Below are 24,182 nucleotides of genomic sequence, written 5' to 3'. Positions count from 1 at the left end.
GTTTTTTGTTTTGTGTATTTTATGTTCAATATAGGTATTTGTTGTGCCTGAAAATGAATAAATAAATGAATGAATGAAATGAATGAATGAATTATGTTTGTTGACACACTGATCACTGCTGTGGGGCTTTCAGGAACCCTAAAGTCTGAAGCCTAGGTGTTTGGGAGACATAGTTGGAGGAGCGCTACTCGTCACTGGATCCATTCGTGCCCATGTAGACAGGATTTTTACATTACCACTTCATCATCTGCATGATGACAGCAGGCACAGAGAGTGTTGATCAAGACTTAGCTGTGTCCATGTTTGATTTAAAAGTTGGCAACAGGTTTGGCAGAGCCTATGAAGCTTTTTTTTTTTTTTCTAATTTATGGCCTTATACTAAAATAGTTGCTGGTCAGCTACTGTAGAGTAAGATAAATACATTTAAAATGACAGCAAACTAAAGAGATCCGCCCACTGTTTGGTGGAAGGTTTGTAGTATGAATCTCATCTGTTTTTGTCATATCTCAGGATTTGGTTTATGGAAGCTAATTAATTTCTTTTGTAGTGGCACCTCGGCTCTGCCCGAGCCTTTACCGCACTTTAATTTGTAAGTTGCGGATTCTTGCGCCTCTTCTGTTTATTGTTAAAAACTTGTTTTAAGTGGATGCGTTGGATGTTGTCCAAATAGCATGTTACACAGTAGCTGCCTGGCTGGTTTTAGGTATCCAGGCTCTAAATATGACATGCTAATAGCAGTAGTTACATCATCATTCTAGGAATAGCAGGGAGTCTGGGGTCTAGAGGTGCTTCTGGCTGACCTCTCTCCTGTGTATATTCGGCGTCTGTGTGCATGTGTGTGGTCATTTTCCAAATATACAGTCCCATATGGATTACAGCGCGGGAAAGATTATTAATGGTACAGGTGAGTGGTCATATAATTTGTATATTTAGAGCCTGGTATGACGTTGACAGTACAAGATGTATTTACATGGATTTAAAAAGGGAAAAGAAAAAGTGCAATTGCATGTCATGTCTATGTGGCTGGATATTCACATCTCCGAGGGAGCATTCTTGACACAAAGTCAAGCTGACCACAACAAAAAAGGAAAGAAAGAAAATCTCATGTGAGAAGGATTTAAGACTCCTGTCAGTTTCTGTGTGGATGCTGCCACTTTACATAGCCACAAACTGACAACTCTGGCCACTGTGACATAAAACCTGTTAGGAGGAGATGAGTACATTGAGGTTCTCTTACACCCTTCTCACACCTCAGGCGAGCCTAACATCTGAAAGGTGTATCTACCCGATGTAGCATACAGTAGAATCACTCTGCGACTCCTTTGGAATGTATGAATTGTGTGAACGTGTGCTTAGAAGTAGTTTGTCTTCATGGGAATGCGTGCGCTTATACTGCGTGGCATGCATGCAAACATGTGTGTGGCAAAATAGAGATACTCAGGCCTGTCACTTATCCCCCACCCATCCACACCGGGGGGTTACTTTCCAGTCTCAAAGACAAGCATGCCAGAGTCTGAAAATAACCGTATCTGATCACTGCTTCACCCAAACAGGCAACTCTCTTTCCCTGTCACTCCCACTCTTCGACTCCGTCTCTTAACTTTCTCCTCGGTCTGTTGTCTCTGTGCTTCCCAGGCATTGAACGGGGATCTTGGGACTAAAGCTTGAGCGGGAGGAGATACTTGTCCTGAGCAGAGGAGAGAAAGTGGAAGGCACAGGGGGACTTTAAGTCACAACGCCATACGTGACTCTTCTTAGCACTTCTCCAGTCTTTTGGGTTTATGACGGTAAGAGTTACATTTACTTTACTTGATGGACCATTGCACCTGCACTCTGTTGTCTGCAGTGGGGCAGGATTGCATTTCGTTGGCGTTCACAGGAAAACCATTTTTATTAAAACAAATTTAAATCCGAGTGTGGATATTTTGGATTTAACCTGTCCTAATATCTTATATTGCTTTCTTCAAAGACCCTCTTCAAGGCACGCAGATATTGCAGCGCTGTCTACTCGGTTGTCATGTGTCTATATTTACTTGTTATGAACACAGATGCTTTAAAAAGATTTAAATTAAAAGAGATCCGAATAGCTTTTACAGCCCAAACACCCAAAGGGAATAGTATTTATCTGTGCTGCCAAAACCAAAAATTATAGCCCAAGAGTAGAATTTTTGTCTTTTGTGACAGTGGACAGAGGAAATGGTGTCAAATAAAAACAGCGGTTTTGACCGCGGTCACCTAAGAAATAGGATCACAAAAAAAGCTTAGATTACAGTTGTGAGCGTTAACTTCCTGAGCATGACTTTATCAGATTTTTGTGTATTTGTTTGTTTGTAAATATATTTATAAGAACTCCGTAACCTCTTAACTTTTGCCCCAGAATCCTTTCCCTCTTCGGGCCCTTTTACATACTTCAGTCTCTTGTTACAGCCTTTTTTCATGGTTTCTTATTTCCTATTCAACAAAAGCCATGCACCAATTCCTCCATTAGGCCAATCTCAGAGGTGTTGTGGAATGTCACCTTGACCCCTTGGGTACACAGTAAGGGGTGGTTCCCAGCCTCGGTTTGTATCACGGGCGGCTGGATTTGTTTTCTTCCGGATCTCACATACACAGTCACTTTGTGCGTTCCCTGCAAACGTCACAGGGCAACCTCTTCTTTTTTTTTTTTTTTTTTTCTTCATTCATATGCGTCATTCCAGCCTCATTAAAACTGATTGCAGAGGTCAGCGATACTTTTGTAAAGGTTTTTTGGTTAGATAAATCTTTTTGTTGCTTTTATAAAGTCCACGCTTCATTGTAATGAATAGTTTTCTTCTTCAGCTGATGGCATTTGCTTGGTTAGATGTGTGTCATGTGGAGTGGCAGTTCTATGAAGCTGGTGTTATTAGAAAAATTAAATGAATCTGGCATGAAATCAGGGATTTTTTTTTTCTGCAGTGTCTGTGTTTATAATTAAGGATAGAATATTTTGTGGTAGTTATGATTATGAGCTTACCCGGGCTGTTGTTTCAGCCCTTCTTTTCCGCATTCCTGATTACTGGTTGTTTGTTCTAAAGCTGAAAATTTTTTTATTTTACTGAATCAAAGCGAATGCAAGGCTCTTATTTGAGGCTCTCATGCAAATATCTAGAATCCTGGAAATAGGAAAAAGTTTTTTCTAATGTTCTTGACCAGCTTCGAGGTTAAAAGGTCACGGCTAATGGCATTAAATATAGCGCCTCCTCTAATCAAGTTCCTCTTGTCTTCATGCTCGACACTTAACACTGGTACCTGGGGAATCCAGACTATGCATGGGGAATTTAATCTTGGGCACAACAGATAGCCCTGCCGCTTCAGCGTACCTCCTGTCTCAAATCAAAAAATATATTTTTGAACTGTTTGTCTTAACAAAGTCTTAGACGTAAACACTTTGTTTTACATATTGTAATTTGGAATTTCTTTTTGTTGTCATCTCTCTGACGTGTTTGCATATTTTCAGGATACATTTCTTTACCTCGTCACACTTTGTCGCCCTCGAGATGGGCGTGTTTACTCGTAGCATGTGGAAAAACTAACTTCTGCATCCTCTGCAAGCACAAAGGAAAATATTGCTTTTATGAAGTCCACACCAAGTTGTAATGAATAGTTTTCATCGGCTGATGGTATTTGTAGTTCAAACATCATATTTTAAACTCAAAATGTTTCAGATTCCAAGCTGAACAACAGTTGTTCTTCCTTCACTCAGAAAGCTGGAGCTTGACTATTACATTACGTCAAAATGACAAGTCAGGAAACGCTCAAGCTTCATCTTTGAAATTGCTTTGACATTTAGCCTAATGTCACACTGTCCTCTCATTTGCTCACTCTATTATCTTCTCGTAGCTCTGCCTATATTAGCTTGTTGTGTGGGCTGCAGTCTGAATAATAGTTTTCAAGCTTTTGTTAGATATCTTTGTGTGTGTTGTGCTTATTCTTAAGGAGCCGGCATGAAACTGTGGCAGCTCTAAATGTATTGTTGAGCGGGGCTGCTCAGATGTGTCCTCGGGCAGCTTTTGGCACAGAGCTTACATAATGCAACTAATATAATTTTCCATTTTCAGTAGGATGCCAGTTATTTTGCACTTCCTTCACTAAACACAACACAATAGGAAGGTTTTCTCTTCATCTCTTGATTTTATTAGATTTCTATGCACTTTTTTATTTTTTATTTTTAAATTGCTCTCTCCTTACACACAGAGCACATCATAAATTCTGTATAGGAAGACTGAGATAACAAACCCACCAAGTGTCACATCCAATTCATTCTTTTTCTCCCATATCCCCGACTCAAAGTACCAGGGATTGTGTTACATAATTGCATTAGTGCTCTCGGGCCAATGGCTGTGCTCGTTAGCGTCGTTGTGATGCAATCTGGAGAACACACTCTCTGTTGTTTGCCGTATGGGCAGTGAGTGGGCACGCAGGGTCAGTGTGTTGACCTCCCCTGTCCATTCTTACAGCCAGAGGGGAGGGGGGTCCGCTAATGAGTGGCAAGGTTGAGCAAACAAGGCTGATAACAGAGACTTTGTTGCAAGTGGTTGTTGTTCAACTACTGGCAGTAATGTGCTGGTAGAACAGTAACATGGCACCGACAAAACATTCCTGCATCTAACAACAAATACTTTAGAGCTTTTGTGAGAGGCTTAAACTGTGTTCTGCTTGAGGATTGAAGCTGTTCGTTTTGTACTTTAGAAAGGTTTCGTTTTTTTAAAGGAATCATTAAAGACCATTTATTCAGATTTAGTGGTATGGACGGGTATTTAACATACTTCTAACAGGCTGGAGTGCGGGGCCTAAACTGTTTCATGGTTCGAGTAATCCGCTTTTCTAAAGTGAATTGCAGGTCAGAAGTTTCTTAAGGTATGTAGGAAAGGCAGCATGCTGAAACAATAGCACCTCAATCATATGAATGGGAAATGACCGGCATATTACCAGGAATCATTGTGATGTGGCCATTAAAGGATTTTTAACACCGCTGCTCAGCAGAGATTTTGACACATGCCTCTGTGTTAAAGTGCTTAAAATCACCGTGACATGGATTACTCATCGCTTTCTGAATGTAATATTTAAATCTGACTTTGTTGCCACCATTATGGGAGGTTATATTTTTCATTACTTTGTTAGGACATTTGTGTGGCTAAATGATGCCAAGATACTTGGAGTTTTAAATTAAGCATAGACAAAAACTTGTTTGTTTTTTTTATGTTCTTCATTATTTGAAAAAGGAAAAGGTTACAAGCTCTTAACGCTTCCTCTGCAGCTTTATTAAAAGGCTTATAAACTATTTCAATGTTTACTTTTATTAACATTTGTTGGGCTAACGTGGCTACAGTGTCCATTTAAAGCACAGTGGGCAATTCTTTTTACTGTTTTGATTCTTTCGTTTCTTTTACCACAATCCCACACTCCCCACATTTTTACCACAAAAATGCAACACTGAAGAAAAAAAAGCAAAAAATTTGGCTCAGTTTCAGTAATTAAGGAATGAAGCAATGCTAAATCATGCCTTTTTTGGAGGGGTTGTTGTCCCCGTCGGTTTGGTTTCAGTCTGGTCATGTCTTGACTGAGATTTATGTTGAATCTCCCGGGACCTTCTGTTTCCCTGTTTAAAAAAGGAGTTTGTTTTCTCTGATTCCTCCTAGATAGGTTTTCCAGATTTCTCTGTTTGCTGTTGTTGTATCTGCGTAAAATGCACTGGCCTGGCTGTTACTGTGTAGCATCCCTACAGGTAATACGCAGAGCACACATTCCAACTCGTGTCCATTAATATTTCTGCTGCAGTATTTTTTGTTTTTTGCTTCTTCTTTTTCTCACTGAAGCTTGTAACAAGCATTTTGAACATTGATAAAGCTGTTTTAACATTTTGCAATATGCTGAGTATTGCAATAACATAAACTGTGATTCATCACCTTTTTTCAACTGCGAAGTATGTTCAGAAAGTTATACTTTGTCAGTATCTTATTGGATAAGAAAGATATTGACAAACTTGTCTCACATCTATTATTTTTTTGCATTAAAATCAGATCAGAGTGGTTGTGAGTGTACAACGCCCTCAAGTTCTGGGTAGTCACCACGGGTTATGTGGCAGAACGTGGGGAAAATTCAATACAATCACCAGGCTGCCTCTGACTTTTGGTGACGTACGGAGGCCGCTGTCATATTTTACTTGTGTGACTGCGCCGTTAACTTGTTCTAAATTAAAAGGGCAACTTTGTCAAGCTAAGTGTGTCCAGTGTTTGTTTTTGTTTTGTTTTGTTTTTTTCAGGTGAACTGATTTAATATAAGTTTGCTCATCTTGGGATGAGTTATCATTTATAGTTTTTGATATTTGGTGCCCCTGTATTGATACAATATTGCCATGCAAAATATTTCAATGCTCTGTTGTATCAAACATTTTCCCCACCCTTAGAGTGCAGTCGGGCACATCAGCTGGTCTCCCCAGAAAATAAAGAGTAACAATAAAATTGGTTTGTTTGATTTACGCAACTTATGTGCACAAATCTCAACTGTAAACAGACAAGAAGTCAAAGAAGACATTGCTGCGGTTATAGTTTGTCAAAACAGAGGCCCAAAATATCAAAGTCACTTTATATGGAGAGGCATGCCCAGCCTCACCTTCAAGTAAGCAGCAACAGCCAAACCAAGCTGGACATAAAGTTGATATATAGCTGTTCTGTTTTTCTGACATCATACGGATGATGAATCCGGGCAGCTCTGAGTCTGTTGTTCTCAGTTCTGTGTAAAATACAGAGATTTAATATACTGCAAATGCTACCTATTAAATGTATTGATTACTCATAGTCCAATAAAGCTATCATATACAGTGGTCTTATTGCATTGATTTACATATTTTCTTTCCTCAAGACCAATTGATCATTTAAAGAGTAGGTACAGTTTCAGTCAGCCAGAGTTTACATTGGTTTAACTTTGGCCTTTATGTTGATGTAAATGTAATTAAAGCTGCCATTGAAGCAGGCTGGCTTCGTGTTTTGCAGGACTGTGTGCACACAGAGTTTCTGGTTGTATATGAAACACAAAGGTGTGGTCAGTGCAACTGTTTGTTTTGGTCTCAGATGTTCCTCCAGTGGGACATTCAGGGTCATATGCAACACTTTTAACAGATTTGCTACAAATTTTAATCTGTGAGTGCATCTTAGTGAGTGACCACTTCAGTACCAGAACCTTTGAGGCTGATGTCCCCTCATCACTAATGACCATTCACTCTCACCTGGTGATTTTCCCCCATACACACTCTTCTGCATAATCTTGAACAGCAAAGTATTGTTTTTATAATTATTTTTTTTTCAATGCAGTTATAGCTTATAAGAAAACACCATCAGTTGTATAAGGTCCGTTTAGCAGGCACATGATATTGAAAAGTGCTTCTCTCAGCTCTTTAAGTACTCCCCCTAAAAGATGGTGGCATGTTTATTCTTAAGACTCTTGTTTTGTTTATGTCAAAGCAGTCAGTGACTAATGGTATCCTGTTGAACACTTTTTGAGGGCATATCTTTATTTTTCACAGCATCCTAGCTAAGTGACTGTTGTTGTTTTGTTTTTGTTAATACTGGCAAAGACACTTGTTCCTTCCGGTCTTTGGTGGTCCAGCTTTGTTGTGCTGTCTCCGCTCGGATTTTATGAGATAATTAAAACAGCGCTCAGATTACACATGGAATTTCCCATACATGTACTCAAACTTATCAGTTGTTTTCAGAAGGACATTTGTGTCAACACGTGATTGATTAAGTCAACAATATTAAAAGTCTTCCTGTTTAAGCTTACCATGTGATGAAGGGAAGGAAAATTAAGAAAACGGCTCATGGTGAGAAACTCAGATTAGCAAAAATGTTTTTCTAGTACTGACACAAAACAACACAAACTTCCTCTTACAGTAACAGTCTCTTGTCTATAAATAAAGTTTATAAAGTTTAAGCCCTATTAGTCCAATAATGTAAACCAGGTAGGTCTCAGAGGGCCACATGGCAGACTAACGAGACTTGATGGCCCCGATACTGGACATCACAGCTTTCTGCAGCTTCTAGCTCTGAGTTGTATATTTGCTGTCCCACAGCTATTACACTCAGTAATTATATACACACTGGTCTCCAGAGTGGCCAACCGATGTCTAAATTACAGTCGGTGGAAAAACCACAGCAAAGTAAAAAAAAAAAAAAAAATGTCTCGAAAGAAACTTGACATACCAACTTTAAAAAGTAGTACAAGAATCCAAAGCATCTTGCTGGAAAACAAAGTCCTCTTCTTTATTATTGAGTATTTATTTAAGGTTTTGAGAGCTGACAGAGTATCAGATGTTTGGTCTGTCTGCATTTATTTCCAGGCTTCCTTTTCAAGCAACACAGTAAGCATTTTAGGGGAGTATTTGCAGGATTATTTTGGAAACTTTCTTTCAAATAGAGTGAGGCACATGCTAAAGAGCTACTAATGGTCTATCCCAGGCTTTAGACGGGGTTGCTAGATTGTATTTAAAAGCTTTAAAAAGCTCTATATTGACAAGCAGGCAGAGTTGAACTGAGGTGTTGAGCCCGGAGCGTTTTACTTCCAGTGTGTAGCCTTAATATTACACCACGGCCACAGCTGCTGTGTCGCCGCTGATCTGTCCCCAAGAAACATGATGCTGTTTATAATCTGACCATCATTTGGACGCCGACAGCCTGCGACGCCAGACCCATGATTTACCCCTGGGTGCCTGCGCGCGCGTGTGTGTGTGTGTGTGTATGTGTGCGTGTTTGTTTCTGAGAGCAAGATTTATGAGGACACAGGGTATGAGGGTGAGGATTAGGTCTTGAGGGACAGAAAGTATCCCATGTTGTCTTCATGCACTCCCACAAATATTAGGATTTTATTTGCCAACCAAAATTAGCTGTGTTTGGAAGAATGAAGCAGTGAATATGGATAAACTAATCAAAGACATGGTGCTTGAAGGTTATGTCAAGAAGAATACAGATTAAAAAAGAATTTGTCAGTAAACGTTACTTCATGATAAAAACATGCTGATCCCATCTCTTATTGGGTGATAAGCAGGATACCTCTTGTAATTTAATTTATCTATTTAATGTACTCTTGTTTCGTTCCATCTCAGGGTGAGTTTGCTTATATAACTGCTTTACTGTGGGTCTACCCTGCTCTGAAGCAGATGGACACAGGGCTGAGCAGAGGAAAGTGTAGTAAAAATAATATTGTGTAACTGTAAGTGATAAAAGATTCAGCACTCAAAATCTCAAAGCCAGGGCAAAATATCTATAAGTTATGATAATAAAGATCTATGGCCAAAATAAAAACCCTTACCTGATTTATATTTGGCCCACCTCAACTTGTTACACACCTCTCGAGCATTTTGAGCTCACTGTGTACCTGCTACATTTTATCCTTTTGCACTTGTGCCTCTGCAGTGCATGCTGAATCTCCCCCATTGTCAAAGTGACTACCCTTCAGCTTGATTTTGAATTTTGGAAAGTGGTTGAAGTTGCAGGCAGCAAAGATTGGCACCTAGTCCAGGTGGTGAGTGAAGGTTGTGTTTGTGTGGCTAGAAAACACAGTTATAGTACAGCTGACGGTCTCAGCCTTGGGGTCGAGGATATGATGCAGCTGAAAACTGCTTCTGCATCGCTGTTCTCATCAATGATGATGCTCCTTACAGTCAAGTGAGGAGCATTATCAGGCCAAAAGGGTGATCTAAAAGGACAACCTTATTGGGTGACTGGCCAAATCAGGTAAGGCCTCAGTCACACTGGCTTGGGCCATTTGGCAACCCCCTGGCAACCTCTGGTTGCTGTAGTCTATTCCCCCAGTGTTGGCTGGAGGCATCTGGCTGATGCCTGATAAAAATCAGTTGAAAAGAGGTTGTTGCACAGATGCCCCTCATCTACAAACACTCGCCGTCTACTCTCCAAGCTGAGAAACTTTTCAAAGTCCAACACAATCTGGAAACAAAGAATGTTTGCCTTCATAGTAAAAGTTGTTCATAACTGCTGCAACCAACACGTTTCAAAACATTTACTATGAAGGAAAGTAGTCTCCATCCCCCGTTTGCATCACACTTCTTAGTTTTACTATTGCTTAGCAAGTAGTTTGTTACTATTTGTAGAAGATTCTGTGTCTTCAATTGGGAACCAAAGCAATCACAAGAAGGTTTGTCGTGCAGCACTGTATACCCCTGCAACCAAATCGACTGTCAACAGGCTCCCACGACACACTTTTCCCTAGTGACTAGTGGTTACCAGGGGTCTCCAGTCTCTACGCCTGCGTCAATTGATTTCACAGCAGATGCTAGCAACTGTCTGCTAACCGATCAGGGATTATAGATTTTTCCCTCATGGCGGGTAGTTTCCTGATGGTCTTTAGCCCCAAATGAGTTTAAGCTCTGTGTGACTGGGGCCCAAGACAGTTTCATCACACCTTGTGCATTTCTTAAAACCATTACAAGCAATCAAATAGAATCTGCTGACAGGAAAATAAAGTCCCTGTGATGGTAGATGTGTTTCACTATGTTTTGTATTACAAGTTAATGGTTGTAGCTGCATGTTTTTTGTCTTTTGTTTGTTATGTGTACATAAACTACTTAGTTGTAAATGAAATGGTTCTGAGAGGCTGGTGCTGTAGTTACTTGTATAGTTAGCAGCAATAAATGTTTCTTAGTTACTTCAAACTTAGTCTGTCATTAAAACTGTTTTGTATTTATCTCCTTGTTAAGACTGGAGTTGTGAGTATGGTCTAATACAGTATGTACTAAAATGCTGGGTCATCCATCTCGTGCCACTCATTACTGGGGACAACTGCTAAGGCAGTTTACACATTTATGTCAGAATACAATTGCATACCGTCCCCCAAATAAGCACCAGTAAATGACAGCTGTAATTATCAGGACCTCACATGCGTGCAAAGAGGCCCTAAGCTGTCACAGTGTTGAAACAAATGTCTGGTGATACATGTGTTTTGTTGGTGAATATAATCTGTTTCATCCTTTTTAACAAACTGGCAACATACAGCTATGGGGCATATAGCCCAAACATCTGTGCATTTCTCTCCTCAGCTCTAAGAATAGAAAGATAAAAAACAGAGTTAAACAGAATCAGGCAGTGTTAGCGATGTGAGTCTTGTTTCTTTGTAAAACAGGTGTGCTGTTTGCTTGTCAGTTGTAATGATTCTTTGCCTTTGATTTGTGTCCTTTTCCTGTCACTCGTATATCCAATAGTTTATATAGTTTATATAGTTTTTTAGAAATCATTTATTGCTGTTTCTCAGTGAAAAATGATCTATTCCATGTTTACAAAATACTATCATGCACCCAGCCTGCCATCATTTCTCAGAATGGAAAAAAAGCCAAATTAGTGAGCACACTAAAAACTAATCACAGTCATATGCTTGGTTGCAGTAAAGCAGGTACCTCGCTACAGTTTTGTGTTTTAACACCGGAATCTCCAAAATCTGCTTTTGAGGTTTTACCCTCAAGAAGATCTATTTGAGGTCTTGGATTTGAAACTCTATTCAAACAGTTTAAATCTCTTTCTAAAATACTTTGTATTTTGTTTTGTTTTTTAGGAAAGTGTGTGCCCCTGCTGCCGATCAGTAAGAAGTGCTCTTCAATATGAATACAGGTACAGTATATATCCAAAAACAAGTACAGAGTGCAGCGTTTACAGGATCGTTGGGAAGTCCCCCATCCACCTGTCCGATCCATGTCTTGCTTTTGTTTGGAAAAGTTAAAATAATTTTGTCATGTGGGTTTATCAGCCATGACGGTGATGAGCATACATGAAACTTTTACTACAAAACAGTGTCTTATATAAGACTTCAGGTTATAAGTGTAAAATGTATTCATCTATGAGAAAAATGGGAGAAATATAACAAGAAAGAGCATGTTTTACATTTCTGCCTGTCGTCATGTCATGATCATAAAATCATTAGTTTGGGATTTTTTAAAATTTATTTTTTGGTAATAACCCAGTTCAGAATCACGTTGATTTAAAAACAACTAATGTCTCACTTTATCTCTTGTAAATATTTAGGTTAGTGGAAGCTAATGCAGTAAATCATATTGACTTTGATTTGTTCACTTTTGCAGTTCTCGTGTTTGCACAGCTTTTTCCTAATTTTCTATTGAGTGCCAGTAAAAATCAGCTACTTGAAATGCATGTGCTTTGCCTCCAAATCTGCCTTTGTTTGCAATATTGTTACTGTAATTATTATCTTTCCGGCTGAATGCATTTGTTTATGGCAGTATGCGCACAAGCATGTGCATGTATGCTTCAGCTTTTGCTTCTATGATCATCTGCCTGGCTGTGATTTCTCAGATAGCGGAGGATATGCTCGCAAATGTGTGGCCTTGTCACTCATGCTCTCTCCCATGAAGAGGGTCCAGAGCTCACCAAATCTAGCCACAGGTACTAACACTCACAAACATACAAATGAACATAACTATTTCCCAAAATAACCCAAATAAAAGGACGCTGCAAGTGTTGGCTGAGCCAAACTATCGGTCAAGGACATGAGGTACATCTAAGTGGCTTGTTGTTGTTGAAAATCCTGTTATGGCTTGAACACATTTGAAATACTTTGAAATAGGCTGTGGCTGCCTCGGTATGCTTAAGCAATGTTTGGATTGTGGGATGCTATTTTTTCCTAATCAGTTCATTGTGTAATTCTTTCATTTCCTTTTGTTCATTTCCTTCTTTTGCTTCCTTCACTCATTCGTCATATTTGTATCTATGTGCTGTTATTCTTTTGCTTCTTCTTTGTAGAAGTGATATTATGTTCTCACATCCCACAATGTCTTCTCCCTGTCTATGTGTATATTACCTTAATGTTTTTAAAGGGTTTTTTTAATATATGTTTCTTTTTTTGGTTAGGCATTACACTGTTTCCTTGACCTAAGCTAAATTATCCTCAGATACTCTGTGTACAGAAAATGGCATCGTTAATGAAATTACTGTTACACTAGATTCACCACAGAGTACTATTGTTTGTGAGTTCAGTGTTAAATTAGATTACAGTTATTTGATTGTATTTTTAGTCATAGGAAGCAAGTTCAGTCACTGAAGCAAATGCTGATATTTTTTTATGCCAGGAGTTTGAAATGCAGAAAAAAATCATTTTGGCATAGATTTTGATATTACAGTTTGATAACTGTCTCTATAGAGTCTCGATTTCTTTGATTTCCTTTTAGATAATTTCAAGTTCACTCAAAGACATTTTTAGGTTATCTCACATATTTTCCTAAAGCTCCAACTTGCCTTTCTTGAAGTGGCTCATAGTGGATTTTAACGTTTGCTTTAGATGATGCTCCTGTTACAGCGTGAAGCGTGAAAATTGCTTCAAGAATGAGTTTTCTGTCTCTATCCTTTAAGCTGACGGGAAAGCAACCTCAAGAGGAAACCCACAGACACGTTGTAGCATGCAGGGGGGAAAATCATTAGCTGTTAAAAATGCAGTAGAAGCAGTTCTTGGTAATTAGGTGTGAATTGTATCTTGATGTTTAAGAGCTTTTTAAAAATGTTTGCACAGTAGGTGTATATTGGAGTTTGTTGCAGAGATGAATGTAAGGAACACTCAGCCATGTTGCTTATTATTGCTGTGTCCTTTTTTCCCCAGGGAGTGATTCTCACTCATCGGACTTGGGTAAGTGCCTGCTGCTTTTGGTGATTTCTGGTGGACAATCCTAACACTGCTGTAAAACATCCCACATGATCCCAGCAAACTTGGTCAGAAAACATTAGTAATGGTAAAATTACTAAATTTATCTTCAGATTCTTGGCGGTCACACAGCGCAACAGACTGCCTTAAAAACGGAGATGCTAGCAGCTCATCGCTTGCTGCCAAAGGCTTTCGCAGCGTCAGACCCAATCTGCAGGACAAAAAGTCCCCCTCACAGGTGAAACATCATTCACAGTACACTGACAGACACTCACGCATTTATTTCTGTTGTTGCTATTTAAAATTTAATTACAAGTGTAATTTCATGATGTGATGTGCTTCTGTTGGCTTTTGAGTGTCTGAGTGGGGAAAAAAGTTATTTTTAACGTCATTAGGAATTTGGATAATATACATATATTGTTGCTGTATTCTGAAACAAGTCTTTTAAACTTTCTGATCTCATGCTTTGTGCTGATGATTTTTTTTTTCTGTTTTGTTTTTCTTTTTTGCTGTTTGAACTTACATTGGTTGCCACTTTCTAATTGGCTAACAAGGATATCAGTCCATTGCCATTGCCACCCCCCAGAAAAGAGAGTTTTCACTTCTCGCCTGCAGGCACTAATCCTCAAAATTACAGTTCCCTTATTGGCCTGGCTAATGATTTGAGTCCTGGAATGCTAACAATCACTAAAAATGAGCAAGCAGTCTTGAAAGAGTCCTACACTGTAAGAAGCACATCATCCTACTCATACTCAGAAACCAGTGCAAACACAGTCCAGCAGCTGAATGAGTCCGTTGTCTCGAATGACACAAGCAATGCTAATACAAAAGAACGTAAGGTGTCTTCCCTTACACTAACTCCTGTCACCATCCCTGACCCTCCTGCACACCTCAATTCTTGTGTTGATCCCCAACGTAAGACCCAAACCACAGGGTCCCCTCCACCCACTTCCTCACCTCCACAAAGAAGTCCCATCCTATCTCAACCCGTGACACAGACAGCTTCGATTTCTGTCCGCTTGGACAAAGAGAATAAAAAAAATCCTGCTTCATCTAAGACAAACTCCAAAGTGGAACTCGAGGTCTCAGATCAAATGGCAGCTCCAGCTCCATCCCAGGTGGAGATGACGAAGCCTCCTCCTGCAATTCCACCAAGGCCTTCTCCTGCAAAACTGTTGGTACATAACTGACTACAGACCGGTACAGCAGAGCAAAATACACAGTTGTGTTCATTTAAAGGTCACTTTAATCCAGACACTGGGTTTATGTCTTGGTGACATCAAGACTGATTACACCAACTGCATCATGTCACTTGGTTGCAGTAGGTCCCCAGAAATAACAGAAGTAGTCAAGCTACTATTACAGTGATGGCCCAAATTCTAAACTAGCTTCTTTTCTTATATGTTGAGTCTGACTGTGGCATTCTGTTAAAGCAGATATACCGTAGGGGTTTTAATGCATGTCTCCTACTTGTGTGTGTTGCCCTTTAGTTCATTCTTGTTCTTGATAATACCTTCCACTGAACCAAACAGTGATTCTACATTTGTGTGAACTTGTACTGCATTTTAACCAAGTGTATAATATGTTGTACACCACAGTTAATTACCATGTAATCTGGTGCTTTTTCTGTAAAGTGTGAATTAACAAAACATCTTCAGTTTCCAGCATTAATGCGTTCAGAAGAGGGTGCTGCAGCTTTATGACACAGTGTGGTTTCACAACAGTAATTCACCTGTTGTCACATGTTATTTTTACACATCCCTTTTGACGCCATGTCTAATAAATTATATCACTAAGCACTCTCCTCCTTTCCTCCTTTTCCAATGAATTACCTTTTATTCCAACCTCAGGGGCCTCCCTCGCCTGACCCCACAGCACGGCACTCCCCCTATCGCTACCACAGCTCAGAGTCACTTGACTACCTGTCAGGTCTAATGCCCAAGGCACTATCACCCACTCCGTATGTCCCAAGTGGAGCTGGTGGCACAGCTGGTGCGGCCAGCGGGCCAAGCCACGGCGCAGTCAGCAGTGTGAGCTGTGCCTCGCCCTCGGCTTCCCCCGTTACCGTGTCAGCTCTCAGCCACTACTCGACATCCACGGTCGGTCTGCTGGACGAGCTGCAGATCTGTAGCCTGGACTCGCCTGTCGCCTCACCCACGCCATCGCCCACTCTGAGCCATGTCTCTACCTACACGCCCACTGCTGGCCGTGATGATGTGCTAACAACCTCTGTGGCCTCCACTGCTGCAGCAGCCACTTTCACTAATGTAATTATCCAAGTCACATCTATAACATACATCATTACCAAGAACAGTTGGTTCCCACGCTCCCTCCACTCATTTTGATGGCTGAATCAGAACTCTACAAAGTGTGTGATCACTACCAATTTTTAACTTTCACTAACTGTTATCTACACCCTACCTGTCAGATACTGAAATTAAATCCAGCCCTCTTCGTTCCCTTATTATGTTACTGTCTGTACTCATTCAAACATGTCTATGCGTGTCTATATTTCTCCTTTTGTCGTTTTTGCCATCGTGTTTCTTAAGGCCAGTTCATATCAAAAATTCATGATGCAATGGAGTGATTTTTCTAAGGTGAAGGTGCAGTACTCTGCTGGAAGCCATTAGCTATGGGTTATTAGCATCTAAAAAGACTGAACTCCTGCTGTTTTTCTTCTTTCTTTTTTTTTAGCACTGCAGCATGTGTTTGGACTGTAATTATGTGACCATTCAGCTCATTATATTACACTGCAAATAGACATATTCTACTTTATTGTTTCTCTATGTTATGCTAGGAGAACATACATGTGTATGCTGTGTTTGCAGTTATGCAAGTATGATATTGAAAGCAGTAGATTTCATTTTGGTAAACTTGTTTCTTAGTATTTTAATCTAATTTTTGCCTTTGGGGAGAGCATGCAGTGCTTTGTAAATGCATGTAACTACACTGCTAATCACTATGTGGATAACAAGTGTTTGCAAAAGTACTCTAAATACAGAATTCTTCAAACCTTTTTTTTCAATGAGATATACAATGTTACCATGAGAAGTTAATTAGTCATTTTTGTTGTTTCTTCCTGTTAAAAGGGAGGTTTTCCTTCCCACTGTTACAAAGTTTTTGGTCATAGGGGGGTTGTCTGATATTGGGGTTTTCTCTATTATTGTAGGGTCCCTACCTTACAGCATGAAACACATTGAGGCACATTGGCGCTTTATAAATAATACTTTATCTTTCTGCTATATGACCACTATGACTAAAATATCATATTGGCCTTTCTTTATTCAGTTTATTAAAAAATCATATTCTAATAAGTAGCTTTAATTAGTATTCTCTGTGTAAGTAGATTAGGGTACTACAGGCAGGCAATCTCACTTGAACCTATGTATAACTATGTATAAAAATAAGTGTGTGTGTGTGTGTGTGTTTGTGTTTGTTTTTTACATAATTTTATACTATTCATATGACAACATAATAGCATTATATGCCAAGCACACTTAAAAAAGCAATTCATTTTTTAGTCAGTCTTTCTTTGGGTTATCTGAGTCGAAGATGATGGTGCTCTGGCTCTGTAGTACCTCCCTCTTGCTTCACCATGAATCTTTGGTGTGAACAGGCAAACTTTAAAACTGAAATGCAGTGCTGTGAAAAAGTATTCGCCCTTCATGAGTTCATAGATCTTTGCTTAGTTCTCACACGTTTCAGAAAATATAACTATGCCACCCACAGCAGCAAGTATAACTGTCAATGATCTGTGTCAGATCGCTATGAAGGAATCTTGAAGAATTATTTCAGTTTAGCAGCTTTGCGGGGTTTCCAGCATGAACAACCCGTATAAGGTCATGCCAGAAAGTCTCAATGAGATTAAAGTCCAGACTTTACCTTTTGGTTTGGTTTGGTTTGGTTTGTTGGTTGTCTTTTGTATCCAAGTCTTGGGGATCATCAAGATGTTTTCTGGTAAATGTGAGACAGTCGCTCTGTTCTTTTCGGTCAGCAGTGGTTTGCTCGTTGGAACTCTCCCATGGATGCCATTTTTTTTTCTCTTAGTAAATTAAATCATCATTTAAAAACTGCATTGCTTTTACATGGGTTATCTTTTTCTAATGTCAAAATTTGTTTTATGATCTGAATCATTTAAGAGGGAGAAATTTGGGGAATAACAAAACTATGAAATCAGGAAGGGGGTAAATGGTTTTCACAGCACTGTACAGACTTTTTATTCTTTTTCAGTTAATGTAACTTCTTCCTGTGGCATATTGAATGGGAAGAGCATCCCATTGTAAATATATCATGTCCACTATCTTGTTTATGTCAGATGTTTGTTAACTAAATAATGAGATGTGTGTGAATGTGAATGGGCTTACTGTCTCTGTTTTAGTCTTTTGTTTTTTTCTTTTTTCATGTATTTTATGTACACTGTGACGTGTTTCAGTGAGTGACCCTTCCCCCCACTAACTGTCTTTATGTTTTAGTCACTTCAGATTCACAACTTACTGTGAATCACGTTCACTGTATGTTCACATGTCCATCCACTCTTAATCAGAACTGGTTCTTTTACCCGCTCTGATTGGAACAATGTGATGACTAATGTTGGATGGTAAGACTTTGTAATAGCCATTGCTAATAAACCACAAATTGATTGTTAATTAATCTTTACTAAGCGGTTAATTTACTAGAAACAAACAATGATTTGTTTTAGTGTTAATGAAGTTATAACTTAGATTTAGTAGCTGTTACATTATGATGTCACCAACACAAGCAACATTTTATAAACTTCTGTTATGTGTTTATTGCAAAACTGCATTAGCATTTCGGTAATGATTAACCTGCCTGTTTTCACTCCCGGGGGATTAAATGCTGCTGTTTATTCAACTGTGCAGGTGTCTCACATGTATGCACAAGGTGTCCTTTAGCCTTGGTCTTATATTGGTTCCTTGAATATTTACCTAAAACACAATCTTTTCATAAACATATGCAGTATTTTGAGGGCCTGCACCAAACCAAACAACAAATGTAAACAGCAAGTGACAATAAAACTACACACCGACAGAGACGTCACTGTCCAGGTTCCCAACTCTTATGATTTTTAGTCCACTAGTATCCATCCTTAGCAATGGTTATCATGAAGTGTTATCTGGCGGCTAATCCTTTTGTTTCCACAATTTTTTAAAAATATATATATTATGTTAAGCCAATGTTATAGAGCTTTACAACTGTAAGTAGTGTAGGTTTTGTCTGCTGTTGGTGATTTTCTTACACTCCCTGTTTCTGGGTTTTGGGTCGCTCCTAGGGCCAGGTTCTTTCTCACGCAATGAATGGAAGTACTAGCCATCCACATAGGCCGCTGTCTCCCCCGTCATATCCTCCACCTCCTGTCTCACTCCACACGGGGCTTCAGAGACAGAGCAGGAGTTCAGGTGAGTCACTGATCTGTGGTGATATATGACATGCCTAAAAAGATTGAAAGACATTAGACTTAAGACTACACAAGCACATGCAGAAAATAGAACCTAAGTTCAGTCAGATAATTGAACTGAAACCTCTCACAGAGGAACAAACGTTACATCATTGCTTACATCATTGTAAATGTAAAAGGATCTTTACAGTGTAACTGTAAACGTTAAGATGCCAAGTAAGGTGTATGTATCTATGTCTCAGGATTCATATATAATCTATATCTGTAGCAGTCTATCCATTACAAACATTTAACTGGAGCTTGTGGAGGACCTGTATTACTAACACGTCTGTCTCCTCTTTCTCTGCTTCCTTCTTGGATCCAGAGGGCAGTGAAACAGTCACCAGAGAGTCTGTGATGTCAGGGCACACCAGCATCAGCAGCACTGTGCCCATTGCCCGTTTCTCAGAAGAAGAAAAGAAGGTGTCGGTCGTTAAAGCCCCCCACTACGAAGGCATCGGCCCAGTTGATGAGTCAGGCATTCCTATCGCCATCCGCACGGTGAGAGAACTCGTACAGTAGACCTGCTCTCGTAGATGCTGTAGTAAAGCAGAGGAGTTTCTTTGAAGCCATTTTCTCCTGCCTCCTTGTGTGAACAGGTTTTTTTAAGCAAGGAATTACTTGAAGCTGTCAGCAGCTTTTGACCCCATGTTCAAAGACTCTCTCCCGCTCTCACTATCTCAGTTTCGCTTCCTTCTGTGTGCTAGTCATGAAGATGAGCTCAAACAAGGTCTTTGCTTTGGTACTACAAGGTCCTTGCTGATTACTTGTCAAGGAGCGTGTCCCTGTGTGTTATCTCTGTTAAGGCTTTCCATGTATTAACACTTCACTCAGTTATTGGTTGGTTGAAGAGCAGCATTTAAAGGAATGCTCGCTGAGCTACAAAATGAGAGAAAGAGAAATGGGGAGAATAAGAGACGAGCAATAAACGAAAAGAGTTGAAAAGAGACGAAAGCAGGAGAGAAGAAAAACAGATGCTCCTTGTTTTAAGCGGGCAAACATTTTTGTGGCCACTCTGTTTGGTAACCGTGGAGAGTGAAGTGGTAATTGGCGCGTCTCTTGGCTGTGCCAGTGCTGCGTGCACAGTCACATGCTCTTTCTCTGTGGAGCCAAACTGCCTCCTCTCTGACCGGAATCCAGGCACATTGTTTAGTGCTACTGAATAAAGAGAGGATTAAGTCTCTCTGCCATTTGATGGGTCTTTTTTTAAGTGTCTGTTAGATCTATACTGTTTACACAAAGGCACACATACCAGGGTCTCTCCTTGCCACAGCAAGTAGAGCCCCCACTTTGTACCAACAAGGATTCGACACCTTTGTGGTTCAAAACTGAACCTGCTGAGGCAGCTTGACTCGAACATACGCACTGATAGTCATACCAAAACAAACTGACATAGTAGTCATTCAGGTAAGTGATAGTGTGTCATTTGTGGCTATTTAAACTATGCATTTAAATATTCTGACCTTACATAAACATCATGTTTTTTTAATTGCTCACTTTAAGATCTCAAAGTCATAGTTAGAAAGAAGGACCCCACAGCCCTACTAAGGGCTGCAGCAAGTGCCTGATTTTAGAATATTACAAAAGTAGTTGCCCATGCTACAGTATCGTTTGTCCTGTTCACACTTAATCACACTGAGAAAAGCATAAAAAAGGAGTGGTAAATACAGGCCATATGCTAATAACGGATCATTTTAGCCCATTGCTAAGTAATGATGTCATGTAATAATAATGTATCATGCATAATTTGAGTTTTGTGTATATCTGTTGAAGGTTATTCTCATGAAATTAAACCTATGAGATGATTTTATAAGGTGTTATAGGCACAAAATGCTAAAATTTAGTAATTTTAGCCATTTTGTTTGCTTGCAAAAATGACAATATAATAGTTGATATAACCAAAAAATGTCCTAAAGGTCTCTGAGGAATATGCAGACACAAACAGAGGTTCCACATATTATCCACATATTTAAACACTATCACTGCCAAATATTCTAAAAATCTGTTTTTTCACAGCTCTTGTGTTTCTTTTCATATGAATATTCAGTGTAAGTTCTTGGTGAGACTTGTATGGTTACTGAATATTATCAAAATTTCTGTCTAAAAGCTGTCTAAACAAAAGACTATCTTAACCTTTTAACAAATGTCAAGTGAAAAACAGTTATACAAGTTACAAACACACTATATGTGAAAAGCAGCCATACAGAGCAGGAGTTGTGTGAATAAAGCAACTTTAGCCAGTGGTCAGACACTAGCCTGATATTTGATGTAGGGATGCACCAACTAAACGTTGGCCCGGGTTTCATAATTAGTGCTTACTTAATTTAACGGGTTTGTTTGTTTAATCAACAGAAAACGACAACACACAAGTGGCCATGACAGAATAACCTTATTGGCAAATACAAATATTTCTCTCGGATAAGACGCAGTCTTGGTTTTATTCTTTATATTAGTTATAGTTATATTAGTATTAGTCTGTTTATATTAGTTAAATTATTTATATTAGTTATATTATCCCTGTGTGAAGTATAAATGCTTCAACAGGCTTACTGTGTTTTTTCAGCTCTAGAATGTCCAATAACATGTTGTGAGTCCGTTTATAGTTTCTAAATTCAGCCTTCACATTTGTGTTACATTTAACGGCACATAACTCTGGTTATTTCTTTGTCTGCAGACGGTGGATAGGCCCAAAGACTGGTACAAAACTATGTTCAAACAGATTCACAAAGTTCACAAAGCAGGTAAGGCCTCTGCTGTAGCGTGCTGAAATGATGTGCAACGACTAGATTATTAGACATTTCATGCAGAATTGGTCATGTATGCATGCTGTTTGTATGCGTGTGCATATTTTGTGTGTGTGTGTGTGTGTGTTTGCATGCCAGTTCTCATTAAACCAAAAGACCCAGATGATCCCAGAGCCAGAGCTCGTTAGATTGCGAGCAACAGCCTGGAGAGGAGGAGGAATGGAGAGAAACCTCTAATAGACACAGAGCCATCCTGGGAAATCTGCTCTAATTTTGTGGGCTTGACAGAATCACAGAATCAGTACAAGGCTTGTTTGTTCTAAACTGCTCAGCCTTCTGCTACAAGAGCACACACAAAAAACTCATGCACTCTCAGATACACAGACTATTTCACGGGTGTGTGCGCTGAGAACTCATCCAAAGGCTCATTATGGTCTTGATGCATTTTATTTTTTTGATTTTACTGGAAGCACAGGCAGTAGTATGCTTTCCCCATCCTGCAACCTTGATTCGTTTTAGTCAGAATTTCAGTCATCTTTCATCTTTAAAGTTCAGAAAGAGTTCTGGGAAAGTGGATCATGTTGCTTTGGTGCTTTTAATATACTTGTAGCTGAAAAGAAAATCACTTGTGTAACTGTTCATTTCCAGGCTGGTTAAAAGTGCTATCTTTGAGGACAAACTTGTACCCTGTGTACAACAAAGTGTGCTTACACGTGTTCCCAATCAACTGTTTTGTACATTTCCTCTACAGATGACGACTATTCCGACACATACAATGCTTCATATGCTCTCGTAAACAATGGTGAGACCTGCTCCTGTGTAACACAAGTTGTATTTCCTAAAAATCAATAACTTCTTCCCAACCTTCCTTTCTGGCTTACTGGCCTCATTGCTTCTGCCTCCACTCTCTCCTCCATCCTGTCCTTGCCAGATAACTACAGCCTGTCATCCAGCACCACCATGGCCCACCCTGCCCCTCGGACACATACGTACAGGCCTCTGTCCAAGAGCCCCTCGGATAACAATGAAGGGCATCTTGGACCTCGGGAGCTTTCACCATCCCCTGTACCCCCACCACCTCCACCCATGCCATCCCTTCTCCAACTGAGGGCGAGAGACAGTGATCGCGAGAGGGACTTGACAGACGCGTAAGTGCGAACTTTCTCAATATTAACTAATATTGATGATATATTGATATGCTGTAATATTTTTAATAATCTTTATTTTAATGTCAGTTATCTCAAGCGTTTTTTTCTGAAAAAGCATGTGTTTGTTTCTCTCACACCAGCAATGAATGGGGTCCTCCAGACCGAAAAGTGGACACGCGAAAGTACCGCGCAGAGCCCAAGAGTATTTTTGAGTACGAGCCTGGGAAGTCCTCTATCTTGGAGCATGAAAGACCAGTGAGTAATTATTATTATTATTATTTTTTTAAATACTGAAATTCCCACCCCTCTTAAAATATGCAGAGAAATGCCTCCCTGTTTATCTTCACCCTGGCATCGTGTGAGAACATCAAGTGATTTCCTCACAGTGTTTCTTGGTATCGTTTGGTAGAAGATTAAATAATTCAGTCACTGCTCAGGCTGTTTTTAGAGTGAAAAAATAGTCACAAGCAAGAGCGCCTTTTTTTTTTTTTTTTTTTTTTTTTTTTTTGAAACTTGCTAGTCTGGTAGACAGACATTAGTATGTCATTATATTGTTGGCTTTCACATGGCTCTTCTTCTGTCAGAGACAATGTGGGCGTTAAAAGCTTCCAGTGCTTACATCCGCTAGCGACAGTACTCAGTGTTAATGTTTGTGTGGGGTGAAGGACAAAGCAGATAGCAGGAAAAAAATGCAAAAACTGACTGTGTTGACAGGCGGGACTGAAAAAAATAGTATTTGAGATTAGGACGGAATAATGAATAATGTGTTATAAATGAGTTGTGTTTGCAAAAAAAAAAGGCTGTTTCGCAGATGTTTTATGTGATGACTGCTGAGAGTGCTTCCAGGGCAATAATGCATGAGTCACTTCCTGATAGACAGAGGTAATAAAGGAGAAAGCTGTAGAAGGACCCACGCTGTCTAATGTGCTGCTCGGTATAATTTTTTTTCTCCATTAACCAAAGTAAAAAAGTGTCACCCCTAAAACAACCTGTATGTTGATGACGCACTCGTTTGGGTAATTATGGCCTTTAAGAGGCAAAAAATGTTTTTCTGTTACTCTTGTTCTTTAGATGTGTGTGTGCAAGTGTCCCTAATGCATTTGTGTGATTGGCAGTCTCTGCTCTAGGCTTCTGTTTTGTTTTTTTTTCCAGGGTGACTCATCCATC

At 39.5% G+C, this 24,182-nt stretch overlaps 1 protein-coding gene across 6 annotated transcripts in view; it reads left to right on the top strand.

Moving 5' to 3' along the window:
- The window catches only part of sorbs2a (sorbin and SH3 domain containing 2a), a 55,330-nt gene that overhangs the window by 8,144 nt on the left and 23,004 nt on the right, over nucleotides 1-24,182 (top strand). For 3 of the 6 annotated variants that reach the window (XM_085356853.1, XM_085356851.1, XM_085356850.1), the window contains exons 2-12: nucleotides 1,636-1,787; nucleotides 11,578-11,633; nucleotides 13,627-13,653; nucleotides 13,782-13,906; nucleotides 15,519-15,935; nucleotides 18,959-19,085; nucleotides 19,449-19,624; nucleotides 21,798-21,864; nucleotides 22,619-22,669; nucleotides 22,799-23,015; nucleotides 23,156-23,270. In XM_085356853.1, the coding sequence (XP_085212979.1) occupies nucleotides 11,624-11,633; nucleotides 13,627-13,653; nucleotides 13,782-13,906; nucleotides 15,519-15,935; nucleotides 18,959-19,085; nucleotides 19,449-19,624; nucleotides 21,798-21,864; nucleotides 22,619-22,669; nucleotides 22,799-23,015; nucleotides 23,156-23,270 (1,332 nt within the window). In that variant the 5' untranslated portion in view covers nucleotides 1,636-1,787; nucleotides 11,578-11,623. Of the gene's footprint in view, nucleotides 1-1,635; nucleotides 1,788-11,577; nucleotides 11,634-12,021; nucleotides 12,420-13,626; nucleotides 13,654-13,781; nucleotides 13,907-14,222; nucleotides 14,847-15,518; nucleotides 15,936-18,958; nucleotides 19,086-19,448; nucleotides 19,625-21,797; nucleotides 21,865-22,618; nucleotides 22,670-22,798; nucleotides 23,016-23,155; nucleotides 23,271-24,182 lie in introns of those variants that run through there. The other 3 variants (XM_085356852.1, XM_085356855.1, XM_085356854.1) reach the window with 3 other exon arrangements.

The sequence above is a fragment of the Diplotaxodon limnothrissa genome, linkage group LG6 (genome assembly GCF_057381915.1).
Source record: "Diplotaxodon limnothrissa isolate DT_005_m linkage group LG6, D_limnothrissa_male_GT1.1, whole genome shotgun sequence".
Taxonomy (NCBI): domain Eukaryota; kingdom Metazoa; phylum Chordata; class Actinopteri; order Cichliformes; family Cichlidae; genus Diplotaxodon; species Diplotaxodon limnothrissa.
The sequence above is the reverse complement of the archived record's forward strand: the minus strand, read 5'-3'. Positions and strand labels throughout refer to the sequence as shown.